The sequence below is a fragment of the Parasteatoda tepidariorum genome, chromosome 2, assembly GCF_982258835.1.
Source record: "Parasteatoda tepidariorum strain Cologne lab strain chromosome 2, Ptep-v5.0, whole genome shotgun sequence".
Classification (NCBI taxonomy): Eukaryota; Metazoa; Arthropoda; class Arachnida; order Araneae; family Theridiidae; genus Parasteatoda; species Parasteatoda tepidariorum.
This window is the reverse complement of record NC_141756.1, coordinates 79,082,260-79,095,602: the sequence shown is the minus strand read 5'-3', so window position 1 is coordinate 79,095,602 and position 13,343 is coordinate 79,082,260. Positions and strand designations below refer to the sequence as shown.

Genomic DNA, 13,343 nt, shown 5'->3' with positions numbered 1-13,343 from the left:
ATTCCAAAATATATAATAAACATAAAATGTATTAATAAGATTATAATTAATCAAGATACATAATTTAATATGAAATATACTAATAAAAGGGTTGATTAGAGAATAATTTTTTGTGTGGATATCATGCTTTAAGGACTATGTTTTTTCAGGAAAAGTAATTTTTTTTAAAACACGAAAATAAAAACAGCTTTATTACAAACTACCACAACAGTTGTGCAAATTCTGAATTTTCGCCAAAAGTTGTTGACGCAATCGTGAAAATAACAGATGTCTCTGAGGAAGAAAAAAAAAGTTTTTGATTAACCACTCAAGAGTTAAGCCATATTTTATGATGCATATGTAAGAATATCCATGGAAGAAAAAATGCAGAATGAGTTTTACGCCGCTTCAACGGAGAGAGGAAAGATCTTCGCTTCTTCATTCAATGGATGTTGGGAAGCATTTTTATTTCCTGAATAAATGTTTTTTCTCTGATTGCTTCCATTTAATCAAAATTAATGAGGAAAAAATGGCCTGAGTTCCAGTTTGCTTCAAAAATAATTCATTGTTTCAAATTTTGTTGATTTAAATTTGTGATATTTTCCCTCAATGCACAATTGTTGCGAAATAATATTTACTTTTGTTATTGTTGCTATTGATAGTAATACCACTTCACTGATTTGTTGATTCACTTATTTCCTGATTCGCTGATTCGTCTATTCGTTTTCCATCGTCGAATCATAATCACTATCAATGGTTCTACTGTGGAAACCTAAATTAACGCTATTGATGGCCGAACTCGGGCAGTATTAAAAAAAATAACTAACTTTAAAAAAAAAATTAAAAAAAACTGCTAATTATCTTGAAAAAATTGAAATCGAAGAATGAAATAATTGATATTATGAATTTTTTCTAAGTGCATGCATGGGTTGGAAATAAAATCAGATGACTTATGGTTTTCAAAAATGAATTGGTTATATATTGCTAATGAATATCAAACAGTCTCAGTGTGTTGAATATTCTTGATTCACTAATGCATTTTCTACAAATAAAAACTTTTGTAGGTTAATATGTTACAGTTTAACCGTTTTTCTCAGCACTCTTCAACCCCCATTTTAAAAAAATGTTTAAAATAGCTAAAAATCAATGGTAACATTTTTTCCTAAATTCCACCCAAACGATTTCAAAATGTCTATCCATTTCCAGTATTTATATTCTAACAAGGAGAGTTAAAAAAAGTTGGTTTTTATGAACGTAAGGTTTAAATGTGACAGGACTTGCAAGGATGCCAGAAGTAGACTAAAACAATTAAAATTATCATGAAGTAAATTTTTTTGGTTTGTTTTAATCACACAATGCTTCTGATTATCTTAACCATTCAGGCACTCAAATGCACAAAATTGTTTCTCAAATTGTTATTATTCGTTTTATACTATAAAGAAGGCGCTTTCTTGAGTAACATAATTTTACGTTAATAGTTGGTAAAGGATACAAAATTTTAAAAAACTAAATGAAGTTCTCTGATGTATGTGAGGGCCCTAACGAATACCCTTTGCGATAAATACACTATATTAATTTTATGTGTTGTTTGAATGAGAACAAGAAAAGGGGTTTTAAAGTAAACACGAAGCTCGTGTTAAAAAGTAATTATTAAAATTATCAAAAACAACTTCATTAATTTAAATGATAGATTGAAATGTATGTTCCTTTTTGCTAGGAATTAAGTGCTATTAGATGATTTTAAACTTTCCTTTGTTTTGATTTGCCTTATTGACTTTTGTAATAATTCACCACAGTTTGAAAATGGTGTTGTTTATTCTCACTTAAATAACAATTTGTGTCCATCCTATCAAGAAAATGTTATAACTCTCTTTCCTATTTTTTTTCATACAAGAATTTAAATATATATACATTGATGACGGCCATGGTCATAACCGAGCACATTGTTGTGTTGAATTATGCGAAATAGAGGAAAAGAATCCTTAAATTTTCAAATTGAACAAAACTTTTCAGAAACTAGACAACAATATTTACCAATTGAAGAAATTTTCCATTCTTTGCAAACTATTTATTCGACACACTTTGTAGTCACAATATGCGAAAATGTTTTAAATTCCGTCGCTTATTTTCAAAACAGTGCGTCCAATTTACAAATAATACCTCTAGTTTTATCAATATTAAATTAAATCCAACATCATAACACAAAAATCGAGGAAAAATGTAAAGTACATAATTTTTTTTAAACAATTCACTTTAAATTTAGTGGTTATACCATTCTGCTAGTATTGCAGTTCCTTTCATTACTTCTTCAGCAACAGATTTGAGTTGATCAAGCTGTTCTTTCGTCAAAGTGTTCTTTCCATCTCCAACGATGCCTTTCCTGAAGAAATTCACGTCTTTTTTAGGAATGTCTTTCTTGGAAAATAAATCTTCCTTCGGATCTTGGGGAACAGAAAGTTTCAAATTTTTCTTCATGTAATCAAAACTAGTTTTTTCAATTATTTTATTCAAAATGGACTCATCATTGATTAACGCATCGTGATGTTCTTCACCCAAAAACTTAGCGATGCGTAGTATTTGTTCTTTCCTGTGAATTTGCAACTCCTCGTACGAAACAAGCAAAATGTTCCCATCTTCCTTGTGTTCCAAGTAGGACAAAATGTGTTCGAAATATCGCCCGTACGAGATGGTGCCAGTCATGAAATTGTTGAAATTTTCATCAAAATCAAGCTTATCGTTCATACTTTTTAACATGTGGTAAAAAGATACCAGCGTATCATCGGGTTTGCGATAAACATAAATTATTTTAGTCTTTGGATTTTTCTTGACAGCGCTGTATGGCAAGTGGTGCTTGTAAACGCGAGGTTTTGTAGTCATTGCTTCAACGGCAGCGACTCCAGATATTTCGAGGAAGGGGATGACTTTTTCCAGCATGTCATTGAAAGACGGAAAGCTCTCCGATCGAGTCAGTATTTGCAGGACGATGTACTGCATCCAAGTCGTGCCTGTCTTGGGATAAGTGGCTATGATGATGTCGTCATCCTCTGGCATGAAATCAAAAATACCTTCTATGGTCTCTTTTTTAAAATGTCTACCAAATGGAATGCCTCTGACCATAAAAATGTCTGTTCTTTCAAAAGATTCCTCGGTTGGTTCGACGGCCATTTTGAATTCTAAAAGAAAAAGAACAAGTGTGATAAGTATTTTTTTTAAATAGATAAAAAAGAGAAGTGAGTTATGTTTCTTAGAGAGATAAATATCAGCATAATATCTATAAACTATTGATATTTCTTCTTCATTATGAAAAGAATTCATGTGTGAACAAAAGAACTAGTGAAAACCATTAAAAAAACTATTAGCGGTGAAAGAATTTAAAGGAAGTGCTTTGTTTTAACTCATGATATGCATCCGAAATGAAAAAAAAATGGTGTTGAAAGTTAGCTCTAAAAAAATCGAAGGGTGTTGATGCAGTTATTTAGGGTATCAAAAATAAATTGGATGCTATATTTTTTTTAAAAAGAAACCTAACCAAAATAGAGTTTGGGAATAAAAAAGGATCCATTTTTTAAATCACAGCACACTCACACTCATTCCGATTTTCAAGGATAATTTTAGGTTTTCTGCATTCATTATTACTGTAGCCGATCTTGTTTTGTGAATTACTTTTTAGCAATGCAGTCTCTCCTTAATTATATATTTTAGTGCTATTATGTAATATGCCAAAATATTTTTAAAATTAAGGTAACAAGTGGTAAAAGAGTTATAGAACTAATAATTAAGGATGAGTGATACAAATTCGCGTAAAAATTCTTTTTCGAAATAAACAGAGAATAAAATACAATATATAGCGGACTCGTACAATGTGAAAATACGATAACTAACATTCCTTTCAGAGATAATGAAAAATTTAGGGTTGCATAGCAAGAAAGAATGAGCAATAATTTTTTTTTCTTCATGAAACTATTCATGCGCTGATTTCCTTGCCCCTTTTACTTAAACAGAACGAAAATTTTTTTCAAAAAGGGTAAATTTGAATAAAATTTAAAATTACATTAATATATACATATATATGTATACCGAAGAGCCATTACATTATGACCACCCTCCATGTATAACAATGGTCTCGCCCAGATTTTCGTGTTTTCTCGCCCAGGAGCATTTCATGGGGCACATTAGGAGCCATAATCCTCATAGAACAATCCCTGACGTCTGTAAGCTACTTGAACATAGCAAACCAGGTTCACCCATTCATGGCAACAGTTTTTCCTGAGGGGGATGGTGTTTACCAACAGGATAATGCAACATATCATAAGGGTCGAATTGTCGAGGAACATTCCAATGACTTTCAAGTCATGTCTTGGCCCCCAAATTCACCTGACCTTAATCCAATAGAGCATTTGTGGTCCTACTTGGAAAACCAAATTCATACTGCCACGCTACCCCCTCGCAATGTGAGGGAATTGGAGGACCAGTTGGTGAGCGCTTGGTACCAGATGCAGACTACCTATCAACACCTTGTGGAATCAATGCCACGGCGGGTGCTAGCAGTTTTGAGGGCTAAAGGTGGCCCTACATGTTATTAGCAGGGTGGTCATAATGTAATGGCTCTTCGGTGTATATATATATATATATATATATATATATATATATATATATATATATATATATATATATATATATATATATATATATATATATATATATATATATATATATATATATATATATATATATATATATATATATATATATAATATATATATATATATATATATATATATATATATATATATGGATAATTCTATGAAAACCCTTTTAGTGAAAGTGAGTAAAAGAAAGCAAATGCAACATTGATTAAACAAATATTTGTTTATCATTATTTTTATCATATTTAGCGCTTTTTTTTTACAGTTTCATTTTTTTCTTTAAATAAACTTTCATGAAATAAAGAAATGTTAAAAAAAATTATACAATCAAAATTTAACCGAAAGTTAGACGAAATGGATAAAAAAAAATTTATTAAAGAAAAAAAAAGAAATAGGTATTATTATAATTATACAGAATTTAGAGTGTAGAAAATTATTGAAATTCGCCTTAAGTTTCTATTTCTATCTTTTCATCTATTTTGTTAGTTGTTATGATAAAAAAAAAAAAAACTTTCGACAATGTTTGACAATTATTCTTATCACATAAAATAGAGAACGATTTACAATGGAGAGAAAACTATCGAACATCACTTTTCTCTTGAATTCCAAATCGTATTCCCGAACAAAAGTTTTATTCTAATGAAATTAGAGTATAAGCATTATACTTTTCTCCTAAATCTTATTTGAAGATAGTTTAAAAGAAGAAAAATAACACTGCTTCAACATTGATGTTTGGAATTTCACATTCTTGATAAGTTTATTAATTTTCGTCTAAGAAACTAAATTCTTTTTTAACCCCTAATTAACGTTAACTAACTTTTAGGAAATTTTACGTTGCTAGACTGAAAATCGATCCAAACATTTGCATAAAACTTTTGTTTTCCATTGATAAGGACAATGAGATTTTTTTAGGGAGGTTTAAATTTCAAAAAGAAATGTTGAAATTAGTGCAATAAGTTAATGCTTTAGCAATAAGTTAAAATTTCATCAATCCTAAAAGGAATTTTGAAGCCTTTTTTGAAAAATTATTTAGCGATGTTGCAATTTTGGTTCGTAATTTTGATTATTATTTTAACTCATTCATTCTCTCATTCATACTTCCATTCATGCATGCACAAATAGAATTTTATGTACCCTTACATGCCACTTATAAGATCATTTACACTTTTTACATACATTTTATATGTATTTTCTTCCAAGCGTACTTAAAATTAAATGTAAATATACTCTGTACTTATATATAGTAGATTAAATTTAAACTCTTTAATATTCAAAAACATTTCTATATATATATTCTGAATGCATATAATAAGCAACGCCCGGTGGCTGAACGGTAGCGCTTCGCGCTGTTGTGCCACAGGTCCCTGGGTCGATCCTCGGACCGGGCAAGGTTGACTCAGCTTTTCATAATCGCCTTCATCGATTAATCTCAGCCTTCATCGAAAAATGAGTATCAAGCTGGCTTTGGAACTAAACACTGGGTCGTGCCGCTGAGTTTAGTTTTTAGTATATAATAAGCTGCTGCCTGTTATTTTACCATAATTTTTCGACTGAAAATTTTAACAATATAAGAGGAATCACCCTAGTATTTATTTTTTTTCTCCTAGTAATATGACTAATATGATATCCAAACAATAAAGAAACCAAAATAAAATCTAAATAATTAATCAAAAATTACAAAATAAAGTAAAATTCAAAACCAAGAAAATTTAAAATGAAACACTTAGCTGAAATTTCACGTCATTTGTAGTTAGGAAAAAATTGAAAATAATAATTATAAAATAATACCATATGCGAAAGTATTTTCTGTTAAATTTATTTCTTAATTTTTTAACCAATATTTCATTCATTGATTTCATTTACTTCTATCTTTAAAAATATAATGCAAAAGTGTTTTTATTTTCTTTTTGCAATAGTTTTAGGTTTTTTCTAACGAATTGTTTTTTTGTTTAAAATCTAAGCAGACACCTTAAGTATTTTAAACTAAGAAAGAAAATAAGATATTTTACACTGATATAAATGATTTTAGGTCATTTATTATTTCTCTAAGAGCAAGATGATTTACTTAAAAATACGACAATATATATATATATATATATATATATATATATATATATATATATATAATAAATAAATAAATACAAGAAAACACTAAGAAAGTTAAGAAAAACAATAAGTAACATTTATTGCGCTTAAGCTGCAAGTAAACAGCACTCATTAGATAAGTTCAAAATGAAGAATAAAACAAAGAAAAATTATAGACATATGAAAAAAAGGGGGTGGGAAATAATAAGTAAAAAAAAAAAAAAAAAAACAACAAACAATATTTTATTTAAAAAAAAAAAAAAAAAAAAAAGTGAAATGTTAATTAAAAAACCGGAAAAAAAGCCGGAAAAAAAAAGATATAATCTTTTCTTCAGCCCACACGATTATATCCGCAAAACAGAGTGCTTTCTGATATTGTATCAATAAAGCCAAAGCAAAATATATTAATACAATAGTGTGAGGAGCACTCAAAAAAATTTTTTTTATAAAATAACTACGTAAAAATAGATCATAAAAAGTAAATATAACATGTAAAAACAGATAATAAAATAAAATAAAAAGAAAAAATAAAAATAAAAAACATAAAAAGGGGGGACTATAAAGCGAGTAGCAAAATCATAACAACTTACATGGACAGTTATTTTTCAAGAATGATTTAAAAATGTTTTCGCAGAAAGATTGCCAGATTACAAAATATGAAAACAAAAGATGAAAACAAAAGCGCAAATTGAGTGTAACAAAAGGGTTCTAAAGTGTCGTTCTTACTGCACTGCTGAAGTGATTTGTTATTCTGAGTTTTGATTTGTTAGTTACCAAGGATGGGCCCGAAATGGATGTGCACAAGGTAATATTATACTGGATAATTTTAAAAATTGATCATAAATAGTTTTAGAAGATAGATGTTTATTTAAGAAAAATATAAAATAGAAAAGAGAAACATAAATTGCCTGCTTTGTAAATAATTTTAGCCGCGGATTTGCACGATATGGATTAATTTTTAGTAAATAATTCTAACCACGGATTTGCCCGAAATGGATTTGCACATGGAAAGATTAACAAAGAAAAAATTTTAGTACATAATTATAGCCACGGATTTGCCCGAAATGGATTTGCATATGGAAAAATTACATAAATTAACAAAGAAATTATTTAGTAAATAATTTTGGCAATGAATTTTGGCCTGAAATGGATTTGCACATGGGAAAATCATAAAAATTAACAAAAAAAAATGTTTAGAAAATATATCCACCAAAATATACGATTAATTCAATGATTTTATATAAAATTTTATTACATTAGTTGGGTATCCATTGTTTTTTATCAGATTTTGAAAGAGTTTATCGATTTGTATTTTGGATAAATAAATATTACTACATATTCTTTTAATTCTGTTCATTTCATTAAAAGTGGTATTTAAATAGATGCTCCTAGAAACATTAGAATTCCAAGTAACTAGTTTATTAATATTAAAATTAAAATCATTTCTTTTATCGTATAAATCAACAAAGCAGATATTTTCAACTTTCATAATACCCAAATCCAAAAAATTGAAATTAATATTATCATCATGATTACGAAGTAATCATGATGATAATTTTTTCCAAGATGATGAATTTTTTCCATGTGCAAATCCATTTCGGGCAAATCCGTGTTAAAAATTATCTATTAAAATTTTTTCTTTGATAATTTAAATAATTTTTCTATGTACTATTCCTTTACTAAATAATTTCCCTTGTTAATCTATACAGTTTTTCCATGTGCAAATCCATTTCGGGCAAATCCGTGGATAAATTGTTTGCTAAAAATTTCTTTATTAATTTATACAATTCCATGTGCAAATCCATTTCGGGCAAATCCGTGGTTAAAATTATCTGCTAAAATTTTTTCTTTGTTAATTTTTCCATGTGCAAATCCATTTCGGGCAAATCCGTGTTAAAAATTATCTATTAAAATTTTTTCTTTGATAATTTAAATAATTTTTCTATGTACTAATCCATATCGTGCAAATCCGCGGCTAAAATTATTTACAAAGCAGGCAATTTATGTTTCTCTTTTCTATTTTATATTTTTCTTAAATAAACATCTATCTTCTAAAACTATTTATGATCAATTTTTAAAATTATCCAGTATAATATTACCTTGTGCACATCCATTTCGGGCCCATCCTTGGTAACTAACAAATCAAAACTCAGAATAACAAATCACTTCAGCAGTGCAGTAAGAACGACACTTTAGAACCCTTTTGTTACACTCAATTTGCGCTTTTGTTTTCATCTTTTGTTTTCATATTTTGTAATCTGGCAATCTTTCTGCGAAAACATTTTTAAATCATTCTTGAAAAATAACTGTCCATGTAAGTTGTTATGATTTTGCTACTCGCTTTATAGTCCCCCCTTTTTATGTTTTTTATTTTTATTTTTTCTTTTTATTTTATTTTATTATCTGTTTTTACATGTTATATTTACTTTTTATGATCTATTTTTACGTAGTTATTTTATAAAAAAAAATTTTTTTGAGTGCTCCTCACACTATTGTATTAATATATTTTGCTTTGGCTTTATTGATACAATATCAGAAAGCACTCTGTTTTGCGGATATAATCGTGTGGGCTGAAGAAAAGATTATATCTTTTTTTTTCCGGCTTTTTTTCCGGTTTTTTTAATTAACATTTCACTTTTTTTTTTTTTTTTTTTTTTTAAATAAAATATTGTTTGTTGTTTTTTTTTTTTTTTTTTTTACTTATTATTTCCTACCCCCTTTTTTTCATATGTCTATAATTTTTCTTTGTTTTATTCTTCATTTTGAATATATATATATATATATATATATATATATATATATATATATATATATATATATATATATATATATATATATATATATATATATATATATATATATATATATATATATATATATATATATATATATATATATATAAACTTATTTTTAAGTATAGTCGACTTTACAGTCGAATAGCGAGACATGTCGACTTTAATTACCATTTTCCGAATTTTTTAAAGCATATGAAGTTTTCACACTTCAGATTCAGTTACTTATAAATTATTTGACTAACAAGGGAAACTAGGGAAGTGTGACTCGCCAATTTTAAAATAAACTAGTGGGATGCATGCCTTACGAGAAATAATTTTAAGGGGCAACATTCGTTTCGGCCCATGGAAGGTCCTGTGAGAGATAAAAAATAATTCAATATATAGAAAAATCGATATTTTATTTCTTCAATGCAGACTATTAGTTATTGTAATTGTCTCATACTCCAATTAATTTGTAATTAATTGGCTAATTAATTAATTTTTTAATTAATAAATCAATTAGCAAATTAATTAATTAATTATTAACTAATTAATTATTAATTAATTGATTGATTTGCAATTACATACTCCAATTAATTTGGAAAATTCTTAGAAAAAAAAGTTAAAAAAATTGATGTCAATTTTTTTTTTTAAATTAACCTAACAGGTTTTTCTGAAAAACTACAGATATATGAAATTTTCAAAATCAATTTTGGGAATAAACATGCATTATATAGTACGTGAAAGTAAGTACCACAAAATTAATTGGAGTATGAGACAATTACAATAACTAATAGTCTGCATAGAAGTAATAAAATACCGATTTTTCTATATATTGAATTATTTTTTATCTCTCACAGGACCTTCTATGGGCCGAAACGAATGTTGCCCCCTAAAATTATTCCTCATAAGGCATACATCCCACTAGTTTATTTTAAAATTGGCGAGTCACACTTCTCTAGTTTCCCTTGTAAGACATCGTGAAAAATTTATTTTTGACAAACATATTCCCCAAAATTGCTCATAAGCATTTCTAGAATTCTATTATAATAAAAAATTATTTTTTTTAGTCATAATTATAATAATTTTTTATAATCATAGTCGCATGAATTCGAATACATAATACATTTTTAAAAAATAGATAATTATTTACCTGCGTAATATTTATTTAAAAAAAATATTAAATGGTTTCAAGGTTCAAATGGTTATAGTTTAATGGTCATGGTTTAAATGGTTCTAAAATGGTTATAAGAATAAAATTCCAGAACAATCACAGTGTTTTCCAATTATTGATGGAAATAAGCTTTTTAAGGAACATTTCTTTCTTGCCCGGCCTCTTATTCAGTATAACAAGGCAACAATTTTCGATGTATAATTAAAGCTTATACAGTTAATGATGACAAATAAACTTTTTGGACGGGCTATTTATGCATTCGATTGGGGCGAGAATTCCTTGTCTATTGGTTAGTATCAAAATGAAGCAACTAATTAGATGAATCATATTCGATTTTAGTTGAAAAAAGAAAATTTTTACTTTTAAATACTATGATATAAGGTATTAATATATGTTTATACACTCGTACATGACATGTCTGAGCAAGTTAGTCTGTTGGCAGATTGTTTTTACTTTTAGTTGAAATCTCTCTTAAAAATGACAAAACACAATCAAAAGTCTTTATCATTCAAATCGTGATTTTAAAAGATGAATAAAAAGTTAACGAGAATATAAATTGAGTACTTACATTTATGAATTAGACTAGAGTGAATTATCTCTGTAATGTGAAAATGTTTAGAAGCAGAAGTCGAATGGAATTGTTTTTGAAGTTAGACTTGAAAATGAGATAAAAACGCAAAATAGTTCCGATAAATGATTTTTACTGCAATAGGTGATATCAGCGATCAGATCAAACTGCTAAACTTAAAAGAAAAGACCAGACAAAGAAAAATAAATAAATGATAACAACGTTGTCTTTTGAATTGCAGTGTTTTCATAATCAATTTCATCTTGACTTCCATCCTGTCGTGCATTCTTTATTATTATCAGATAAAAATATCAGATGATATAATTTCAGGGTCAAAATGAATCGCCTACAAAAGTACTTTTCCGTTTGATTTGAAAACTGTTAGACTAGTAATTTCAAAGAACAAGGTTCGAGTAAGAAAAATGGAGAGTCAGAAATCAGAAATTCGAAAAACCACTGAAAGAGGGAGTTCGAACATTTAAAAATAATTTAAAGACAAAATTTACATATTATTGATTTTAAGTGTATTGCGTTTTCTACCCTCATTATGCAAATGTTATTTTTTGATAGGATGATAAATATGCTTGCATATATATGACGGTCTGGGAAACATCCCTGAGGATGATCCGAAGGCATGCCAGCACAATTTTAATCCTCTGCAGAGGGAATGGCACTCCCGCTTCAGTAACCCGACGACCTGCATGCGAAGTCGAGCACTTTACGGTAGAACAGTTTAACGCGGACCAATACTGCACACCCTCGGTCCCTACGCAGACTGATCCAAGTGGTCACTCACTGGCATACTGACCGCAGCCAGTGACACTTGACTTTGGTGATCTGCTGGGATCAGTCCCCCGCGGGACTGTATATATATACGACAAATCTAGATTAGATTTGGAGAGATTTTCATGGCTGTATGGAGTGAATTTAGTTACCTCAAGTTATGGAGAATAGAATACTCTCAAGGATTGTTTTCTTTTAAAACGTTATGTGATGTCCAAGTTTAGTCATAATTTTTCTTGCTTTATAAAAATTCTTGTAAGTTCAGAGATGACTTTTTCATTATGCTTGCTTAGCATTTTCCACTACTCACTAAACTCTGCCAGCAATCAAATATTTAAAGCAATCACATTCCCGCTTATAAAACTTCTTTCGTTGATAATTAAGTCCAAAAATGTATTCGTAAATAAATTACATAAACTGACATTGTAAACTAGGGATGTACTGGTTGCCCGGCTAATGAATTTTTATACTATGTACTTGGACCTGGTTATCCATTCTCATCACTTGTTGCCGATTAGTCGAACTCATACAATATAAGACGGGTAACACTTATTTAATGAATAAATAATTCCAAGTAACTGAAGCGGTAATATTAAAAACTTCACTCGCTTCAAAAATTTGCAATCTGGAAACAACATTCGTCATGTTTCGAGCGCACAAAAACAGGCGGCTATTTTCAAGACTTGTCAGACGTGACTGGGAACAAACAAAAGTGATTTGAAATATAAAATTCATAGTGGCCGATGGAAAATGGAATAATAAAAATAAAAAACAAAACTAGAAATAACACAGTAGCCGAGAGAGAAAACTTGTATCTCTCTTAGCTACTGTGGTTTGTCTATTTTTGCTTCTCATTATTATTTTTCCATTTTTCGTTGGCAACTTTACAATTTCATATCACTTTTGTTTCATCTCATTCACGTCTAGCAAGTCTTGAAAATAGACCCTTGTTTTAGAGAGTTTGAAACATGTCGACTGTTGTTTTCAATTTGCATATGTTTGAAGTAATTGAAATTTTAAATCAAGTAACACTCATTTATGTGTAGCACAAACATATTAAGACTGATTGAAAACTTAAAACTATCCATAAAACAATAAATGATTTTGAAATATTCCACTTTTTAAACCATTTAAGCTGGAGTGAGTTGGAGGTCTCAGCCAATCCTTCTTAATTTGAGATTGTTTCTTTGAGATACGTTAGATTTATAGACGAAGCAGGCGAGAGAATGAAGCCTTCTTTTTTAAGACTATTTACCAAGTCATTTCCATGTAAATTAACGTGGAAAGGAATCCATTGGATTTGTATATTGTGTTGAGGGTAAAATGAAATAGAT

The 13,343-nt window shown here is 28.6% G+C and overlaps 1 protein-coding gene across 1 annotated transcript; it reads right to left on the bottom strand.

Moving 5' to 3' along the window:
- Positions 1–2,032: 2,032 nt before the first annotated feature.
- Positions 2,033–12,065, bottom strand: LOC107454463 (sulfotransferase 1B1). Its single transcript, XM_087157584.1, has 2 exons — positions 11,227–12,065; positions 2,033–3,152 (listed from the first exon to the last, which is right to left on the bottom strand). Exon 2 carries the CDS (start codon positions 3,142–3,144, stop codon positions 2,239–2,241), a length of 906 nt encoding a protein of 301 aa, XP_087013710.1. The 5' UTR covers positions 3,145–3,152; positions 11,227–12,065; the 3' UTR covers positions 2,033–2,238.
- Between the last annotated feature and the right edge of the window lie 1,278 nt (positions 12,066–13,343).